At 44.9% G+C, this 21,045-nt stretch overlaps 1 protein-coding gene across 2 annotated transcripts; it reads left to right on the plus strand.

The window, feature by feature from the left end:
* Positions 1 to 2,568: 2,568 nt before the first annotated feature.
* Positions 2,569 to 19,938, plus strand: FAM167B (family with sequence similarity 167 member B). Of its 2 annotated transcripts, none has more exons than XM_069757032.1 (2): positions 2,569 to 3,059; positions 17,680 to 19,928. In XM_069757032.1, the coding sequence occupies exons 1-2, from the start codon at positions 2,775 to 2,777 to the stop codon at positions 17,941 to 17,943; spliced, it is 549 nt and encodes a 182-aa protein (XP_069613133.1). In that variant the 5' UTR covers positions 2,569 to 2,774; the 3' UTR covers positions 17,944 to 19,928. The 2 variants fall into 2 exon arrangements, with proteins under 2 accessions (XP_069613133.1, XP_069613134.1); XM_069757033.1 differs by having other exon boundaries at positions 2,576 to 3,059; positions 17,683 to 19,938.
* The last annotated feature ends 1,107 nt before the right edge of the window (positions 19,939 to 21,045 follow it).

Genomic DNA, 21,045 nt, shown 5'->3' on the forward strand with positions numbered 1-21,045 from the left:
CAGGACTAACCAGGAAAACTGGATACTAGACATATATTGCTTAAACCCCGCCTAACCCCGCCTATTGCACACCTTCCCCTAATACACTACATAATGCTGTGTATCAGGAAATAAAGTTGCAGTTGCTGTGATCGTTGCTAAAACTTGTAGACGCACGAGCATGCACTGAGATTGAACCAGCACTTTGTCTGACTCATTCTTACCCGGTACCAATGCTCATAGTCTAATTTGGAATGACTGGTGAATGAAGGGTATTGTCGTGACGACCCCGACAACTGTGAAGGCATATTGTGCATATCGGAGCTGTTGGCCCATTACACTGTATATAGGGGACCTCTGGGGGGCATTATACTTTGTATAGTGGAGCTCTGTCAGCATTATACTGTGTAAAGGGGAGCAGTGAGAACATCATACGGTGTATCAGGGAGTTATAGAATCATACTGTGTATGGGGGAGCTATGGGGGCCTTATGCTGTGTATAGGGAAGCTTTGAGCTCACCATACTGTGTATAATGGAGCAGTATATGAGGGAACTTAGGGGACATTATTAAATGTAAAGTAGGCACTTAAGCATTACTGTATTTTTATAGGGGCACTCAGAGTATTGCGACCATCAAAGTTGCATATCGTCACAATATGGCGGTAAAATCAATGTTTGTTTTTGTATATATATTTATTTTCAATAGCAGCGCGGTCATATTCTGAGGTTCCTCTATATTCACAATTAGAGTGTGCAACCGTAACTGTAATCAGGGTTAGCTGGTTAGGGGCCCACTCAGATGTTTTGCCCTCCCCTAAGTTGAAACCCTAGCTACGCCTCTGAGTGTGACCGTAGCCTAACACTGATTACACAAAAATCACAAGGCAGATTTCTTCACCCTAGGTATCATTTTAATCAGTATAACAGCGCCAACCTGAAAATGCCTGTAGTTTATTTAGCAAAATCCTGCTGACAGGTTCCCTTTAAAGGGAATCTGTCAGCATGAAATCACACCCCAAGCTATTTGTTTATGCATGAGTTGAAATGCAAATTAGGCCGAAGAACTATTTGTAGATCTGAAGCCTCTGTCACTCCAGCTCTATTCCCAACCCAGTAACTCCTCCTGCTTAACTAACTCCATTGCCTGAAGTCAGCCAGCATAGAGACTATCAGTTAAGCAGGAGCAGGCAGCGCTGGGCAAGAAATAGAGCTGGAGTGACTGGGCCTTCAGATCTGCAAATAGTTTTTTTCAGCCTCATTTGCATATCAAATCAACTGCTCATGTCGGGAAGGGGTTAAAGCAAATCTGTCACCAGGATTTTACTACCTCTTCGGAGAGCAGCATGATGTAGAGCCAGAGACCCTTATTCCAGTAGTGTGTCACTTTCCTAAATGCAGTCTTGATTAAAAACTGTTTTATCTGCTGCAGACCTAGAAGTTGTCTCAATTCTGAGCTCCTTATAACCTGCCTACAGTACTGATTGGCAGATTTCTGTGTGTACTGTGCATAGGCAGAAAGCTGACAAACAGTGGTGGGGGCATGGTTGGACTACATGGCAGCATATTTACTAGTCATCTAGTGATAATCTCCTGCTGATAAAACAATAAAACAGTGATATTATAAGAACTACGCTGACTGTTGTCTCTGTAAGGAGAATCAGTCCTCCCTGAGACCTTCAGGAATATGAAGAACGCCAAACAGAGAAATCTTATTTTTACTACCACCTGTTAAAACTCTAATAATAATAATAATTTTATTTACAGTTTATAGGGCCAACAGATTCCGCACCACTTTAGGCATAACATTGTCTATTAGTTCTGTCCTGTCTGCTCCTTTATAGCAGACAAGTCATTAGATTTTTAGATTGTTTCTAAGGGAATCTTTTTTTTTACATTTTGTCTTTGCTTAACGGTAACTATGAGCACCATCTCTTGTAAGATGTTTGATCTTCTTGTGGCAGGATGTTATAATAGCGGTTTCATGTACATTATATATGTAGACTGTAGACTAGAAGCCTTGATCAGAACACATAGCTTTAACCTCTCTACCTTCCTTACTCCTAGGGGTGGTGCTTCCTCTTAAGAAACATTCTTGTCTTTTGGGCTTATTAGACGTTTTATAAATGTGTGATCATATAATGGTCATTACATTACGCAGTTAATAATATTTGATGAGCAGGCACATGAGCTTTTCACATAAATCAATGCTCTGTTGGTTATGTAATGGTTGATGAGTAATATTTACGCGTAGAAATGCACAGACCACCATGTCCTCTGCAGCCCATTCTACAGGAGGTCAGTTATGATGGTATGGATGTAATGTTCTGCTCTGTAGTACACCCACCCTTCCTTTTCCTGTTTTATTGAGTCGTCCTAGTATGTTCTGGGGCAGAGGGTCATCTGTATATAGATCACTCATGATGAATGTGTTAATGACTTTTCCTCTGCATGCTAATCTTCAGGAGTCACTTTTATTGTTCTCCTGAACATTGGATAAACTTAGATACTGGGTGCAGTTTCCTGTAGACATGGGAGGATCCTGCAGGCATAATAATAAATCATAAAGACTCATAAAATACACAGTGTGTAGTAATAGGCATTAGGAAGCCTCTGCTCAGAGAACTTCACTGAGCCACAAGGACCTTGTTTACTTGGATTAACGGATCTTCCCAAACCCATAGGTTTTCACTACCTTTTGGATACAACACACCTTCCTATTGAAGCGCATAATCTAATCTTAGTTTGGCTCATAATTTCCTGATATTACTTGTGACTGTTGTAGTTTTGCACAGTCATGTCTTTCAGCCCAGTTATATTCAGTGAGCTGTGTGAGGATGAGGAGAGTGATATTTCTCCAGATTTAGAGTCTGTCAAAGCCTTGGCAGCCAGATTGAAGCTGCAGACTCGTCGACCATCATACCAAGAATGGACACAGAGAGTACAAGCACGACCATGGGCAAAAAATCGAAGTGTGGTCCAAGAGAAACCCTCATCCAGTCAAGAGAAAAGCACCCCGAAAAATAGCATTTGTGGCTTCAGCTCCATAGATGAAGCTTTGCAATGGCTTAGAAAAGAACTGGTAAGTTAGTTTTGGTTTTTAGTTGGACATGCGTAAATATAATAACAGTCCCTAAACCTGATAGTATTCATCATGTAAATGGTAAAGCCAGAATCTGTGAGGTAAAAATATCCATATGGGGGAAGAGCGCTACTGGGGCACGTGCCTCAGGTGTCTAGAGCGAGGGGGAGGCTTGGAAATACAGGGCAAGGGCAGCAAACTGAACCAGGGGTGAACTAATGCCTAGTTGTGACCCTGTGACCATATTGCAGGTTATGTGGTCAAAAAGAGGTTTTCTCATATCCAAGAAAATGCAAGAAGCAGATGACCTCGAAACTGTTAATATACAGTAGAAAATATGCATGTCTACGGACACTGATAAGATGTGGAAAACACCTTTTACTCCACAGAGTTATAAAACTTGGCCTCATCATAACAAGATACAAGCAGATATGAATAATAATGTGATTTTTCAATAAAGTGTATAAAATCGGTTTAGGAGCAGTATTCATAAAGTTTCATATTTGTTATTTTAAGGGTATATCTTTTTGTGGTTGTATGTATCACTTGTACATTACCACCAACAATAACTGTAGACCTTTTTTTTCTACAGATAAATATGGCTCTAAATACAAACTTTTTTATCATTATTAATTTTAAAACTGCTTCTAGTGTGTACATTAATATTTTTCTATGTAGCACTTTTAACTTTCTGTGGATCTTTTCCGAGTTAGATACTCAAGTACCATTTAGCAGAACAGTAAAAGAAAACCAGACTATACTGTAGGCACATATGAATGTGAGGTAACTGGTGAGCAAAAGCGTACTAGTGCCTATAGTGAAGTATTTTGATGCAAATAGGAAGTGTCTTTATATGTAGTGTTAGAAATCCTCAAAAAATGTAGCGTGCTTACTGTGCCTCCCATCTTCATGCGATGTCGTCATCCTCCTTGCTTCGTGTTGCGGCTCCTGCGCAGGCGTACTTTGTCTGCACTGTTGAGGGCAGCGTAAAGTACTGCAGTGCCAGACGCCGGGCCTCTCTGACCTTTCCCGACGCCTGCGCACTATAGTACTTTAAGCTGCCCTCAACAGGGCAAATCAATACGCTTGCACCGGAGCCGCGACAGGGATCAAAGAGGATGATGACATCATATGTAGATGGGAAGACCCGGACCTGCAACGACCATCGGACCCAGACCGCACCAGACCTCCCCTGGGTGAGTATAATCTAATTTGTTTTTCTTTCAGGTTACATTCTATAATGCTGTAGATAAGCCCCTAATGGCGGTGGCCGCACCTTATATGCGAAAAATTAGGTGACAGATTCCCTTTAATTAAATTAAAAAAATTGAACAGCCTAAGGCTTCTTTCACACTTCTGTCGGTACGGGGCCGTCACAATGCGTCGGCGCAACGTACCGACTGACGTTGTGAAAATTCGGCACAACGTGGGCAGAGGATGCAGTTTTTCAACACATCCGCTGCCCATTGTAAAGTTCCGGGGAGGAGGAGGCGGAGTTCCGGACGCGCATGCGCAGTTGGAAACGCAGGATCCGGAGTACGAAAAAATGTTCCCTTGAACGTTTTATCGATACGATGGTCCGCCAAAACACGACGCATCCAGTGCACGACAGACGCGATGTATGGCCATACGTCATGATCCGTCGGCAATACAAGTCTATGGGCAAAAAAACGCAGCCTGCGGGCAACTTTACAGGATGCGTTTTTTGCACAGAACGACGCATTGCGACGGAGGCCAAACGACGCAAGTGTGAAAGAGGCCTAAGGCTGATCGTTCATCCGATGGCCATCTCAGCCCTTATGCACATGAGCGCTCACTATTTTCCCTAGCACTTCTATGTTCCCTATCAAATAGCCACCAACTGATACGTTGGGCAGCAACTTATCTTAGTGAGAACAAAGAGCTCATCAGTCCGAAATTGGACATGCCCGATCGACATCTCTCCTGACCATCAGTTGGCCGATACCCCCATACACATTAGATCTTGGGCCAAACCCGTCAATATTGGTGGCCTGGTGGGTTTATATTAGTCTATTGTGTATGGGAACCTTTACTCTTATTTTCCACCCAAATCATCTGCTAGGGAGAACCAGGAGTCTTCCATATATATTAGATTGTCATCCAATTCTGCCAATATCATTCAGTTCTGGCTGACTTTAATCTATTGCGCATGAGGGGCTTTACACTGCATTTTTTTTGCCTCCATTTAAAGCCCGGAAGCCAATTTGGTATGCCGCAGGGTTTTTGCCATATATACAGTATGGAATAGCTCATCCAGCAAAAAGAAACCAAACAAACACATAAAATATAAGTAACTCCTTTTTTTTCATAAAATTCTGTGGTTGAAAGATACGACAGGAAAACACAGCCTTCAGTATTTGATTAAATGTATATATCTGGTGATTTCCTGAGTATGCATTTAGCAGAAGCAAAATACCCTGCAAGGAAATGTCATAGATAATATACAGGATTTATTATATGTTTTTATTTTGATTCCACTAAAGGCACAGATTTTGTTACAGAAGTAAAATGTTAAACATGTTATCACTGTTTATTTAAAAGCCATAGAAGATACCAATATTGTTTTTTGGTTTTGATTTTCTTTTCTTATTGCTTCCGAGACATGAGCTAGAAACATATCTAGTACATGATGATATTTTACTTTTCTATGCCCACACATGGCTCTTGGTTTGTAATAATGATGCATTAAGGCTAGGTTCACATTGCGTTAAGTGCAGTCCGCTGGCGGTGGAGCGCCCCCAAGGGCTGTGGGGTACTCGGATCCGGGCCCTCCTTCTGTTCTCATTGGGGATGTCACGGTGGCCCTCGGAAGGTCCGTTGAAGGTGTGGGGGAAAGGTCTTTAAAGGGATAATGTTCGTGATGTCGCCTGTGGTATTCGGTCAGGGTGACTGACGCTGCTTAGGGGTCCGCTGGCGTGATGTTATGGCAGCTAGATGGTATACCTTCCAACAGGTGAAGTGTGTCCCCAGGGCTTCCCAGAGTGTAAATGGTGGATAGTGGATGGTTGCAGTCTCTTTACCTATACTGAAGGCTTCAGCATCTACAGTCCAGGGTAGGGACCACAAGGTAGGCAGAGTCCGACCGGTCTGAAGGCAAATCCAGAGTCCCCTTATCCAGGTGGAATTCAATAGTTTTTCTATGCGCACAGTAACACAGTAGGTCCCTACTTGCATAAGCTCCAATAAGGTCCTCACTGTTGTTACTCCTCTCACTGTTCCCCGTGGTCGGATAGCACAAAACACGTATGACCGGTGACTTGAGACTTTGGTTAGGGACTCTAGCACGCCCCGGCCTCTTTAAGGTTGCCACCTTGCCTCCTGTGTATAAAGGGCAGACAGGCAACTTGGAATTACCTGCCCTGCCGGTCTCTGAAGCAAGGCGTAGAGCACTTACTCCCTCGGTATTCCGGCTACCGGATCGTGCACCAGAAGGATGCAGCTTCTCTCGGCCACTCTCCTCTCTGGTATCCACTTGTTGCTATGCCTTCGTTTCTCACTCACTGCAATACACTTCTTTTCTATATCTCTTTCTTAGGATGCTGCCGCACGTGGGCAGGCGCAGCTCCGTGGACCCTCGTCCTCCTCAGGCCGCAGTCTGGATCTGACTGGAGATCACTCCAGCCAGCTCGACCTGGAGACCTTTCCGTCTCGGTCCCCAGCCAGGAACTCTCTAACTTTCCCTCCAACTACCAGTTTTACCTAACTGTGAGGAGTGGCCTAGTAAATAGACCCTTTGCTCCCCCCTGGTGGCTGGAGTGTGAAGTGTGTTGTGTGGTTAGTGATACCTGGACAGAAGATCTCCTTCATTGCCTTCAGACGTAACATCACTCCCCCTGATGGAAGAATAACAAAACTGCAACGAACCAGGACTCTGGGGCGCTGCAACGGCATCCGTTACATAGCGGCACTAACGCTATGTAACGGATGCGTTAGCGCACCCATTGACTGCCATTATGTAGCACATCGCTAACACATTTCATAATCGGCATGCGTTAGTGATGTGCCGTCATTCTGTGACGGACCCTCGGACGCAGTCTGTAGCGTTTTTGGGTCCGTCACCGTTAGCACAGAGAGAGCATCTGCGCTAGCGTGATCGCATAAACGCGATCTTTTTCGGCACTTGCGTTAACGCAGTCCGTTAGCGTATGCACTGAACGGACTGCACTTAACGCAATGTAAACCTAGCCTAACAGTAGGAAAGTAATGTTGATCAAGCCCCAACTTAATGTGAAGTTATCATCAGAAAACAAACTATTGTTTAAATCAGATTTTTTTGTTACATATATTTTTTTTTTTAAACTTTTGACATTTTATTTAAACTGCGTGCAGAATTATTAGGCAAGTTGTATTTTAGAGGATTATTTTTATTATTGATCAACAACTATGTTCTCAATCAACCCAAAAGACTCATAAATATCAAAGCTTAATATTTTTGGAAGTTGGAGTGGTTTTTTTTAGATTTGGCTATCTTAGGAGAATATCTGTTTGTGCAGGTAACTATTACTGTGCAGAATTATTAGGCAGCTTAATAAAAACCAAATATATTAACATCTCACTTGTTTATTTTCACCAGGTAAACCAATATAACTGCACAAAATATAGAAATAAACATTTCTGACATGTAAAAACAAAATCCCCCCAAAAATTAGTGACCAATATAGCCACCTTTCTTTATGATGACACTCAGCAGCCTTCCATCCATAGATTCTGTCAGTTGCTTGATCTGTTTACTATTAACATTGCGTGCAGCAGCCACCACAGCCTCCCAGACACTGTTCTGAGAGGTGTACTGTTTTCCCTCCCTGTAGATCTCACATTTTATGAGGGACCACAGGTTCTCTCTGGGGTTCAGATCAGGTGAACAAGGGGGCCATGTCATTTTTTTTTCTTCTTTGAGACCTTTACTGGCCAGCCACGCTGTGGAGTAGTTGGAGGCATGTGATGGAGCATTGTCCTGCATGAAAATCATGTTTTTCTTGAACGATACCGACTTCTTCCTTTGCCACTGCTTGAAGAAGTTGCTTTCCAGAAACTGGCAGTATGTCTGGGAGATGAGCTTCACTCCATCCTCAACCCGAAAAGGTCCCACAAGTTCATCTTTGATGATCCCAGCCCATACCAGTACCCCACCTCCACCTTGCTGGCGTCTGAGTCGGAGTGGAGCTCTCTGCCCTTTACTGATCCAGCCTCTGGCCCATCCATCTGGCTCATTTCATCAGTCCATAAAACCTTTGAAAAGTCAGTCTTAAGATATTTCTTGGCCCAGTCTTGACGTTTTATCTTATGTTTCTTGTTCAAAGGTGGTTGTTTTTCAGCCTTCCTTACCTTGGCCATGTCCCTGAGTATCGCACACCTTGTGCTTTTTGATACTCCAGTAACGTTGCAGCTCTGAAATATGGCAAAACTGGTGGCAAATGGCATCTTGGCAGCTTCACGCTTGATTTTCCTCAATTCATGGGCAGTTATTTTGCACCTTTTTTGCCCAACGCGCTTCTTGCAACCCTGTTGGCTATTGGCCATGAAAAGCTTGATTGTTCGGTGATCAAGCTTCAAAAGTTTGGCAATTTCAAGACTGCTGCATCCCTCTGCAAAACATCTCACAATTTTGGACTTTTCAGAGCCCGTCAAATCTCTCTTCTGACCCATTTTGCCAAAGGAAAGGAAGTTGCCTAATAATTAAGCACACCATATATAGGGTTTTGATGTCATTAGACAAAACCCCTCCTCATTACAGAGATGCACATCACCTGATTTACTTAATTGGTAGTTGGCTCTCAAGCCTGAACAGCTTGGAGTAGGACAACATGTATAAAAAGTATCATGTGATCAAAAATACAACTTGCCTAATAATTCTGCACGCAGTGTACATATCACAATGTAAAAATAGAAAAGAGAACTCTTACAATTTCACACTGACCACAGGGGGCTTCTTTAGACATATACTTACTCTTGTTTCAGGAAATAGCACATCTACAATATTCCGATCCAAACTTTCTAATGAATCTGTGTGTTTTTAATGGGACATGTACTTCTCCCTGCATGAATTACTATATGATAACACCCACTTAGACATAACTTTATGAGTTAAATACTTTGATTGCTAATATCTCCACAATTGAGAGGCAAAATAATAATTAAAGGGAACATGTCACCAGGTTTTGCCGATATAAGATGCGGCCACCGCCTTTCAGGGCTGATGTACAGCATTCTATAATGCTGTATATCTACTCCCACCCCGACCTAGAAGAACTGAAAAATAGCTTTTATTACATTCACCTGCGGGGGAATCCAGTCTGAGGGGTGTCACTTTTCTTGGTCCGGCGCCTCCCATCTTCTTGCGATGCCGCCCTCCTTCTTGGTTCATGTGGCTGACACTGTAGGAGGGCGGTGCTGTTATGGACAGAATGTTCTGCTTCTCCCCTGCAATAGACTGTGTGAATGAACTGGACTGTGCAGATGGCAGGGGTGGAGCCTGAACAACGTGTGTGAGCTGAGGCTGCTGCAGAGAGAACTTTGTGCTGATAGCTGCAAGAGAGGAGAACTGTGTCCTGATATAGCTGCAAGAGAGGACCCACAGCCTGTAACAGAGTGAACTTGTGAGATTTGACAGACTTTTCCGGGTGCAGCGAGGGTGGCTGTCCTGTGTTAGTTCGAGGAGCCATGAAGATACTGAGAAATCCCTTTCTACAGTTTCCAGGAGCACCTCCAAGACCCAGAAGCAAGGAGAAGACCACGTTTCTTGGAGCTGACAGAAAGCCATGCGCACCACTGTACTAGACTGTTGGGGGCCCCTGGGACTGGATCTGAGTCCCCAACATCACCGTGAGTTTGTTCCTGTTTTGTGCACATGCCAGGGTCTAGTGTAGGCTTCAATAGTCAGAACACGGCAGCCGTGAGGCCTGCTTAGCAAAGGCCAGGGAGATTATATGTAGAGTAGCATCATTCTTTGATTATTGTTTTCATTTACTTGTGTGACATATATCGAGTCTGTAACAGTTGGAGCACCATGCTATTTTACGGACAAGCTAAAGAATATAACTCTTGTAAATTATCTTTTGCCATTGCATACCCCTGTTTGCATCTTCCTCATCCACTTCATTCCTTGCCTTCCAATAAATCTACCCTTTGTTGTTTGCACCTCATCTTGTGTACAGTAGTCTTCCTGCACCATGGTGGTCCCCCGGCCATCGCTTCTAGTGGCGCTGTCACCAAGATGGAGGCAGCAGACAGGAACGGCGGGAATGCTAATGTTAATGGAGATGCTGTGGGCATTGGTGGAACCCCTGCAAGGACACTGCCAATGGGCACCATATTTAGTGTGCTATCAAAGTTTGACGGCAGTAATATGCCACTTTCCGACTGGGTGTCCTGGCTGCAAAGCACCCTGAAGATTTATAACATCAGCCCAGACCTTGAAGCGGACATTGCTTTAACTGCCCTAGAGGGAGAAGCCCGTAGAAACGTCTGCCTACAACCAGAACTCACCCGCAGTACCCTGAAGGAGCTAGTAAAGTTCCTGGGATAGATCTACGGCGAGACTGCTAGCGCTAGACACATTTGTGCAAAATTTTTCTCTAGGCTGCAGCGGGAAGAAGGAATTTCTCAGTATGCAACAGCACTGCAAGAAGTGTTAGCGGAGGTGCAGAGAAAGGAGGCGGATGGATTTGGTGCCATTGGCTCTAAAGACCGGATACTTCGGGAGCAATTCATTCTGGGACTGGACAGCACATCCTTGAAGCGAGCACTGTCAGAACGGGTCCGGGCAGATCCAGCTCTTATGTTTCTTCAAATCCTGGTGGAAACAGTGTTCCGAAGTAAAGAAGAGAGCTACGCATCTGGGGTGATGCGTGTCCAGGGCGCCAATACCAGAAGAGACCCAAACCATCAGGAGGTGCTGGTCCAGGTGGTGCAAGACTTGCAGTAATCCCTTGTCAACGTGCAAGAGAAAGTGACCCAGATAGAGGGAAGAGTGGGGGAACTACAACAGTCTGACCCACCATACTCATGCAACCATTCTTCGGTCCGACCGATACGGGATCAGTGGGAGCAAGCCCCCTCCCATCAGGCATCGGGGGCATGAGGACAGGCTCGAGGTGCCCCCCGGCGAGGAGGAGGCATCAAAGGAGGATGGGGGCACCTTGCCAGAGACTATCGGAACTATACTCAAGGCCAGCGGAAGCTGCTGTTAAACTACCAACCCCTGCAGTAGTGTGGCACTCTGTGGAGGAGGCGAGGAGAGAGGCCACTCCATATCATAACGAACACTTGATTGCTTGGTGTCCCATCCTATGTGCTGAATTCGAGGGAGTTCTAGTGCATTGTCTGATAGATGCCGGGTCACAAGTTACGACGATGCCAGAAATGTATTTCAGGCAGCATTTCCAGGCCCGGGCCATGCCAGAAAAAGAGACATTGATCCAGTTGTTTGCTGCCAACCAACAACCGATCCCGGTCACAGGGGTCGTGTGGATGAATATTCGTATCTGTGGGCAAAAAGTGGGGAGAAAAGGGATCCTGCTAGTCCCTGAGCCTATCAAAGAAGATGTGCCTGTAGTACTGGGATTGAATATCCTACGTGAACTCGATCAGATTATGTTTACCAAATGGGGACCAGACTGTAGGGGTCATCAGGGCTCTTGGTAAAGAACCTGTAATCCTGCCTCCCGAGCAAAAAACTATAGTATACCTTCCAGTGGGGACTCATCGCAACCTTGACCGGATGGAAGTTTTTGTTCAGCCCGTGGTAGGCGGAGGAGTGGACCAAGAAGTCATGATAGCTCGTACGATAGCTGTGGTCCAGCGAGGACACGTCCCCATAAGAGCTTTGAATGTGGGCCCTGGGGAGGTCACCTTGCCACGAGGGACAGATCTGGCCCTGGTGTACCTACATAAGGCTGAAGTGGTGAGTCAGAAGGAGGTGTCTTTATATCTGAAAGAAGGTGTGGGGTGGACCCTAGTAGTTGCTGCGTGGGTCGAAGAGACACCATCCCCGGAGTGAACTGGACGGGTGATCCTTGATCAAATGGAAGTGGATGTGAAGGCTCTGGGCCCTGAGCGTGTGCAAACAATAGAAACTATGCTGTGGGAAAATCAGGCCACATTCGCCTGTCACACCGAGGATTTCGGCTGTACTGAAGCCATCACGCATAAGATACCGACCGGGGAAGCTCGTCCAATTCGAGAACGATACCGACAGATCCCGCCCAAGATGTATCAAGAGGTGAAAACATTACTGAGGCAGATGCTGGATTCAGAAGTGGTGCAGAGTAGTCAGAGCTCTTGGGCAGCCCCGGTGGTGTTCGTCAAGAAAAAGGATGGGACCATCCGGTTCTGTGTAGATTACAGGAAGCTCAATGCCTGCACTGTTCGAGACTCGTATCCGTTGCCCCGCATCGAGGAATTCTTGACAGCATTGGTGAAAGCTAAGTACTTCTCCACCCTGGACCTAGCAAGCGGATACTGGCAAGCAGCCATGTCAGAGAAAGACAAAGAGAAAACCACCTTCATCCTCCCTATGGGGCTGTTCGAGTTTAACCGGATGCCCTTCGGGCTCTCCAATGCTCCGGGCACATTTCAATGGCTGATGGAAAAGTGTTTGGGAGACTTAAATTTTGAGGCTACCCTGATCTATCTGGATGACATCATTGTGTTTTCGGCCTCATTCGAAGAACACCTTGCCCGGCTTGGACAGGTACTCGGAAGACTGCAGGCTCATAACCTGAAGGTGAAGCCAAAGAAGTGCCACCTCTTCAAGAGAGAGATCGAGTACCTGGGCCACATAGTGTCACAAGATGGAGTTCTATCCTCACCAGAAAAAGTGGTTGCTATCTAGAAGTGGCCAGTCCCTCGAACAGTGAGAGAACTCAAGGCCTTTCTGGGGCTCGCCGGGTACTACCGCCGGTTTGTTAAAGACTTTGCAAAGGTGGTGGGTCCTCTCAATGAGCTGCTGAGGGGGACCACTGGAGTGCTGAAGACCCAGTACATCCCTTGGGCCCAGAGACAAGATAAGGACTTCCAGGCTATAAAGAATGCCCTTACCTCAGCCCCGATTTTGGCCTACGCAGATTTCGATCAACCGTTCCTGTTGTACACAGATGGTAGCCTTCATGGACTCGGTGCAGTACTTTCTCAGATACTGGGTGGACATGAGAGAGTCATCAGGTATGCCAGCAGGTCCCTGCGAGACAGCGAAAGAAACCCTCACAATTACAGCCCTTTCCGGTTAGAGCTCCTGGCCCTGGTGTGGGCCATGACAGAGAAGTTTGTGGGCTTCCTGACAGGTACCAAGATTCAAGTTCGAACAGACAATAATCCCATGGCCCACCTTGAGAATGCTAAATTGGGGGCCTTAGAACAACGGTGGGTGGCTCGCCTAGCCAAACTTGACTTTACTCTCCGTTATCGCTCTGTTACCGAAAACGCAAATGCTGATGGGCTGTCAAGAGTGACTATGGAGACTCCAGCGGGGGATCTTGATGAGCAACTCGAAGAGGAGGAAACCCCAGACTTTCGTAAGTTTAAGCCTCCAGTGGTTGTGGCCCAGTCCAGAAGGGAGGCCTGCGCATTACCCCGGTCCCTAAGGAGAACCACTGAGGAATGGGGACATGTTCAGGATGATGACGAAGGGCTGAGACAGATGAAATGGTGGGTAACTCAGAAGCGGAAGCCTGGCAAAGAGAGAGATGATCTGGACTCTGAAATGAAGAGTGTGTTACACCAGTAGGATAGACTGGAAGTGCGAGAGTCAGTGCTATATCGTAAGAGACAACAGCCAAAAGATATGGAAGTAAGGTGGCAGGTGGTCATCCCAGGAAGAATGGCTCAAGAAGTAGCTAAAGAAGCCCACGAATTTGGAGCTCACTTCGGCCCCACAAAGACCTACCAATGGTTACAGTCTATGGTGGAAGAGGTTTGCCGGCAATGTCGAGTATGTGACCTCATTAAGAGAACCACACAGGGCACCCATCCAGACCATACAAACTAAGGCACCACTAGAAGTCTTGATGATCGACTATCTCCTCGTGGGACACTCGGCTCGGGGGCTACAGTACTGTTTGGTGATGACCGATCATTTCTCTAAGTTCGCAGTAGTCACCCCGACTAGAGATCAGACTGCGGAATCGGTGGCGCGAGTGTTCTGTCAATACTTCATCCAAGTGTATGGGTGCCCAAAATGCATCCACTCCGACCAAGGCGCATGCTTCCAAGGCAAGGTGATGGAAGAACTGTATCGTATGTATGGCATGAGCGGTCCCGGACCACCCCTTACCACCCTCAAGTTAACGGAGCATGTGAAAGCTTCTACCGAACCTTACTTCAAATGCTGAGAACGTTGGAGGAGGATAAGAAGGCATGTTGGCCAGACTACCTGCCAGAGTTGGTCTGGACCTACAACAATCGGGTCCACTCCACCACGGGTTATACCCCTTATTTACTGCTGTTTGGAAGAGCTGGACAAGAGATCATTGAGCTGAATTTGGAACAGCCAGAGGAGCTGATGGAGCGAACTGTCACCTCATGGGTGAAAGAGCATCGGCAACGATTACAAATGATACGGCGGTTGGAGGGTCAGCAGCTGCAAGAAAAAGAACATACGGGCCGCAAACTAACTCAAGAGTTACTGCTCCAGCCGAGTATTAGAGAGAAACACCCCAAGGGAAAACTAAGTTAGAGATGAGAAGTACAGCCTTACAGAGTAATTGAGTGAGTGTATGCTAATTGAGCGAGTGTGTCTACATGGTGCAGATTGAGAATGGGGCGTCCGCCCCTAGAGTACTTCACAGAAATATGCTGCGGCCCTGCCGGTCTGAGGTCTGTTCTACGCCATTGTCGTCCGCCCCTAGAGTACTTCACAGAAATATGCTGCGGCCCTGCCGGCCTGAGTTCTGTTCTACGCCATTGTCGTCTGAAGGGGCTACTCCACTTCCTGAATCTGTCATGCCTGATGGTGAAATCGAGTGATGGACCATCCCTGACACAGTAGGGGGTCCTCAGCCGCACAGAGACGGTAATCCCATGGATGTACCAGTACCGCCACGTGAGGACGAGACCAGACAAGAGCCCACAATAACTCCTGCAGCAAGTGTTCCTCTGGAAGATAGTCAAGCCTTGCCTGACAGCCAAGAGCTTCGGAGATCCCAGAGGTCTAATGCAGGGGTTCCACCAGTCTAATATGTAGAACAGTGTACTCTGTCTGTTTTACAACTTTGTTGCCTCCTCTATAGGTGCTGTTTCTGCATTGCACGTTCCTTCATTACACTTTAACCTTGATGCTGTGATTGCCAAGGACGACCATCATTAAGAAGGGAGGCATGTAGGAGGGTGGTACTGTTATGGACAGTAAGGAACACACTGTTACTTTAAGAGACTGCACCCCCTTGTCTGGCAGGATGGAATGTTCTGCTTCTCCCCTGCAATAGACTGTGTGAATGAATTGGACTGTGCAGATGGCAGGGTTGGAGCCTGAACAGTGCGTGTGAGCTGAGGCTTCTGCAGAGAGAACTTTGCGATAATAGCTGCAAGAGAGGAGAACTGTGTCCTGATATAGCTGCAAGAGAGGACCCACAGCCTGTAACAGAGTGGACTTGTGAGATTTGACAGACTTTTCCGGGTGCAGCGAGGGTGGCTGTCCTGTGTTAGTTCGAGGAGCCATGAAGATACCGAGAAAGGGATTTACAGTTTCCAGGAGCACCTCCGAGACCCAGAAGCAAGGAGAAGACCACGTTTCACGGAGCAGACAGAAAGCCGTGCGCACCGCCATACTAGACTGTTGGGGGCCCCCGGGACTGGATCTGAGTCCCCAACATCACCATGAGTTTGTTCCTGTTTTGTGCACATGTCAGGGCCTAGTGTAGGCTTCAATAGTCAGAACACGGCAGCCGTGAGGCCTACTTAGTAAAGGCCAGGGAGGTTATATGTAGAGTAGCATCATTCTTTGATTATTGTTTGCATTTACTTGTGTGACATATATTGAGTCTGTAACAGTTGGAGCACCGTGCTATTTTACGGTCAAGCTAAAGAATATAACTCTTGTAAATTATCTTTTGCCATTGCATACCCCTGTTTGCATCTTCCTCATCCACTTCATTCCTTGCCTTCCAATAAATCTACCCTTTGTTGTTTGCACCTCATCTTGTGTACAGTAGTCTTCCTGCACCATGGTGGTCCCCCGGCCATCGCTTCAACACGTACCTGCATCATCCACACAGTCTGTGCGGCATTGTGCTCCTGCCCAGGTGTTTTTTTCTGCTCTGTTGAGGGCAGAGCAAAGTACTGCAGTGTGCAGGTGCCAGGCCTCTCTGACTTTTCCCAGCACCTGCGCACTGCAGTACTTTGCTCTGCCCTCAACAGATAAATACGCCTGCGCAGGAGCACGATGCCGAACAGACTGTGAATGATGCAGGGACGTGTCATCAACACAAACCAAGAAGGAAGACGGCGATCATAAGAAGAAGGGAGGCATCGGACCAAGAAGAGCGACACCCCTCGGCCCGAACCACCCCGCAGATGAGTATAATAAAAGTTATTTTTCAGTTCTTCTAGGTCAGGTTGGGGGTAGATATACAGCATTATGCTGTATATCAGCCCTGAAAAGCGGTGGCCGGAACTCATATCGGTCAAACCTGGTGACAGGTTCCCTTTTAAAAAAAAAAAAGTTTAATTCGGCTTAGCAGCAACTATTACATTGCGTGTTCAGTTCAACTTGAAGAATTTGATGAAAGGTCCTCTTTACATCTCATCTACACTGCTGGTATTTTATTACTCTGCAAATTTGAAAAACCAGCACAACATCCACAATGCAATCTGCAATGCATGCTTTCACTCTTAGAAATACAGAAAGACGTATGATAGTTAGGGAAAGAAACCATTGTCAATATGGTATGTGATGAAGTTAAAATAAGTATAGACTGTCTAACAGATTGAACGGGTGGACGGTACTTTTAGTGTAATTTTATCATCTGTTTTCTAATCATGTCAGCAACATTTGCTTTCTTTTATGCAATCCATTTCTTATCCATTTTTTTCCATCATCCACGTGTCAAGTATATGTTTTTGATGTGAAAAAACATCTGATCTCTCAAAAGGGAACCTGTCAGACAATACATGCTGCCCAAACCACAGGCAGCATGAATCAGAGCCTGGTGGCATGGGGAGAATACAAGACTAATCCAGAGCCGCCCCGGCCGACATCTCACCACGCCATTCTAGGTGATTGACAGATCTTTCCCATGTGCACATTGGGAGAGAACTGTCAATAAACTAGTGGAGTGTGGGGAGAGGCCGGCAGGAGCGGCACTGGGCTAGTCCCGACTCTCCTTTTAGTTTCCGGCTGGATAATTAAACTATGTTTGATTTAAAGTGACAGAGCGGTTCAAAGAAAAACAGCACTGGCTGCAATCACGCACCCTGCAGTCAGCTTTTTGGGGAGAATCAAAACTTTTAGTCAATTCCCTTTTCATTTTCTATTACTAGCATTTTATGTTTGGTACCGTTAAGATTTATAGAATTTCTTTACATTTTTGCATGTACTATTCCATCTGTGCACTTATTTACTAGGTGTATTGATCATTTTCTAAGTGTACTTTCTTGTTTCACACAGCAGGAAATGCAGGCTTCAGACCACCTCCTGGCAAGACAGCTTATGTTATTACGATCCCGGATTTCACAGTTTAAAATAGAGCAGACCTGTGAGAGGCATAAGGAAATGCTGGATGATGCTACTTTCGACCTAGAGGGTTGCGATGAAGACTCTGATCTACTCTGTGACATCCCACCAAGAGCTGCCTTCTCTCTTTCAACTCCCCTCAAACACATCGGAGTCACACGCATGAATATAAACTCCAGAAGATTTTCACTGTGCTGAGACAACAGGGCAACATACCAATAACCAAGCACCGCTTCATTCTTGGCCAAGGCGTTTAGATATAGGTTTGGACCAGTTAGATGAACTCTTGCTCTCAGTGGGGAAAACCTGGCACTAGCTCTGAATATGTTTTCCAGATTATGCTGCTGCTTGTTTCACCGTTCTGTTGTCATAATGTTACTAACATTTTAAAGGGAATCTGTCACCCCATTTTTGTCCTATAAGCTGCGGCCACCGCCATCAGGGGCTTATCTACAGCATTCTGTAATGCTGTACATAAGCCCCCGATGTAACCTGAAAGATAAGAAAAACAAGTTAGAATTTACTCACCCAGGGGCGGTCCCGATGCGGTCCGGTCCGATGGGCGTCGTGGTCCGGGTCTAGCACCTCCCATCTTCATGCGATGATGTCCTCCTCTTTGCTTCCTGTCGCGGCTCCTGCGCAGGCGCACTGATTTGCCATGTTGAGGGCAGAGCAAAATACTGCAGTGCGCAGGCGCCGGGCCTCTCTGATTACCGACACATTAGTTTTGGGTTGGTTAATGTCCACAAAAAAAAACCTCACTGTTCAATACTAATACATACACAGACTGCCTTACATTCCTACATAAAATAGAATTTCGCTGTGCAGTTTACAATGCTATGTTCTTTTTTGTGTTGTGTTGTTCCTCTTTGAAACAGAATTTATGAAGTGTGTTAAGGGTTGTGATAAAAATTGACATTTTGTTCAAACTTCTTTATATATTCCAGACCCTTTCTGTTTGCGTTCCTCAAACCTTTTCCTCCCATCTTCACAAGGCTATTCGCAAGTTTGTATGGGGAACGTTGAGGTCTAAGATACTAGGATACATTTTAAAATATTGTGTCGTCCCAAGAATAAAGTGGGGACTTTTCTGCCCGATCTAAAAAAAATACCATCAGACTGTGATTCTTCTGTAAGCAGTGGACTTGTTCAGGTCTGTGGAATATATATATTTCATTGGTGAAACTGGAAGGAGACCTCTCTCCCTGGACAATCAACTTGGATCACAAAAATACAGGTGTAAACTTAACAATTCCCAAAACTCGCTCAACACTTTTTGCAAACATGGAAGTAAGTCTTAATCTCATCATGTATATTATTCAGTGAGGGGAATGATCTGGCAATCTGGTTGTCAGAAAATAATACTTAAGACAGAATGTTGCAGAAGATGTGGTCTCCTCTGAAGTGCTGGTTTCAATAAGTCGTGGTGTTTTTTTTTGTACCCCACCTCCTTTTCTTTCCCATGCTTTCTCTTTCCGCTCTCCTTTCTTCTTTACATTCTTCTAGCACACATATAATTATTTGGTTCATGTGAGAGCTTATATTAATACATCATCAAGCTGATTATACTTATATTCTAATGTTTAACAATAACTTTTTTATTGTTACCATTGAACATAATTGGAATGTTCTGTTTTCGTATCAATGTTCTTAAAACCCAATAACAATATTTAAAGTAATAAACTAGTATGTTAAGGGGCTCCCTCAGTGCATGGGCCTGTCTGGCGCACCAGAGCAGATGTTCTAACTGCAGGGGATCCCTCCACTTTGAAAATAGTATGACCTTCCAGAGAAAAAGGACATGTTCATTTCTATTCTAATGAATAGAATAAACCCAAACATGAAAACATGAAAATATTTTTTAGTAGTTTATTGTCTTATGATTTCTGTTGACAATGTAAAAATGATTGAATCTACAGATTAAAAAATCATTGTTATTACACCTTCAAATATATTCAACTGTAAATACATAAAAATACCCGGGCTTACATATTTTCAGGCAAATTAAGACATTCCTGACATATGACGTATATGTACGTCACACACCAGGTGTAGGTGTATGGAGCAGGCTGAGGAGCAGAGTCTGCATAATAACCTGGAGATGCCAGCTGTATTATACAGTAAGCATCTGCATATAAGGCTGCCGTCACACTAGCAGTATTTGGTCAGTATTTTACATCAGTATTTGTAGCCAAAACCAGGAGTGGGTGATAAATACAGAAGTGGTGCATATGTTTCTATTATACTTTTCCTCTATTTGTTCCACTCCTGGTTTTGGCTTACAAATACTGATGTAAAATACTGACCAAATACTGCTAGTGTGACGGCAGCCTAACAGTGGGGATCAGAGTTGGGTTCCAACAGTTATATACTATAAGGCTATGGTCACACTATCAGTATTTGGTCAGTATTTTACATCAGTATTTGTACGCCAAAACCAGGAGTGGAACAATCAGAGAAAAAGTATATAATAGAAACATATGCACCACTTCTGCATTTATCACCCACTCCTATTTTTGGCTTACAAATGTAAAATACTGTACAAATACTGATAGTGTGACGGCAGCCTTAAGTCCTTAAGGCTATGTGCACACTTCAGGATTTCTTGCAGAAATTTCCTGAACAAAACCGGACATTTTCTGCAACAAATTCGTATGCGTTTTTTTTGCGGATTTTTTACGTTTTTTTCCGGAGGTTCCCAACGCAATAATATAGTGGGAAATCCGCAAAAAAATCCGCATAATTAATGAAGATGCTGCGGTTTTTACTGCAATGCGTTTTTTTCGCTGAAAAAGAAGCAACATATCTACAAAAATTGCGGAATGCATTATAAATAATGGGATGCATATGTGATTTTTAAGCGTTTTTATAGTGAAAAAATGTGAAAAAAATGAGAAAAATCCTGAACGTGTGCACACAGCCTAAATGCTGCTGTCAATCTCTGACAGCGACTCTACAATCCCTGTCTAAATAGAGTAGAGGTCAAGAATACCTACTTTTGGTCCATATATTCTCTATTTTCTAGGATTGGTAAAGATAGCCAAGTACATTGCTTGACAAGCTCCAGCAGTACTCTACTGAATGAATTGAGCAGAGGCGTACATACTTGGATGCTTGACTAGTGGTCCAACCCAAAGCAATCAATATGTTATGCCCTATCCTATTATTATGGGATAACTTAAAAACCTTTATGTCTCTTGAAGATTACCAATCTGTTCTTATGATTTTCAAAATGGACACTCAATTGCATTTCTACTGTCTCTTGCCTTCCTTATAATTCCTCCCTGTGACGGGGTGTAC

This window comes from Ranitomeya imitator, chromosome 3 (assembly GCF_032444005.1).
Source record: "Ranitomeya imitator isolate aRanImi1 chromosome 3, aRanImi1.pri, whole genome shotgun sequence".
Lineage (NCBI taxonomy): Eukaryota > Metazoa > Chordata > Amphibia > Anura > Dendrobatidae > Ranitomeya > Ranitomeya imitator.

Coding starts and splice junctions, on each gene's coding strand:
- FAM167B (XM_069757032.1), top strand. CDS start 2,775: ATGTCTTTCAGCCCAGTTATATTCAGTGAGCTGTGTGAGGATGAGGAG. Junction 3,060..17,679: donor AATGGCTTAGAAAAGAACTG/GTAAGTTAGTTT, acceptor TGTTTCACACAG/CAGGAAATGCAGGCTTCAGA.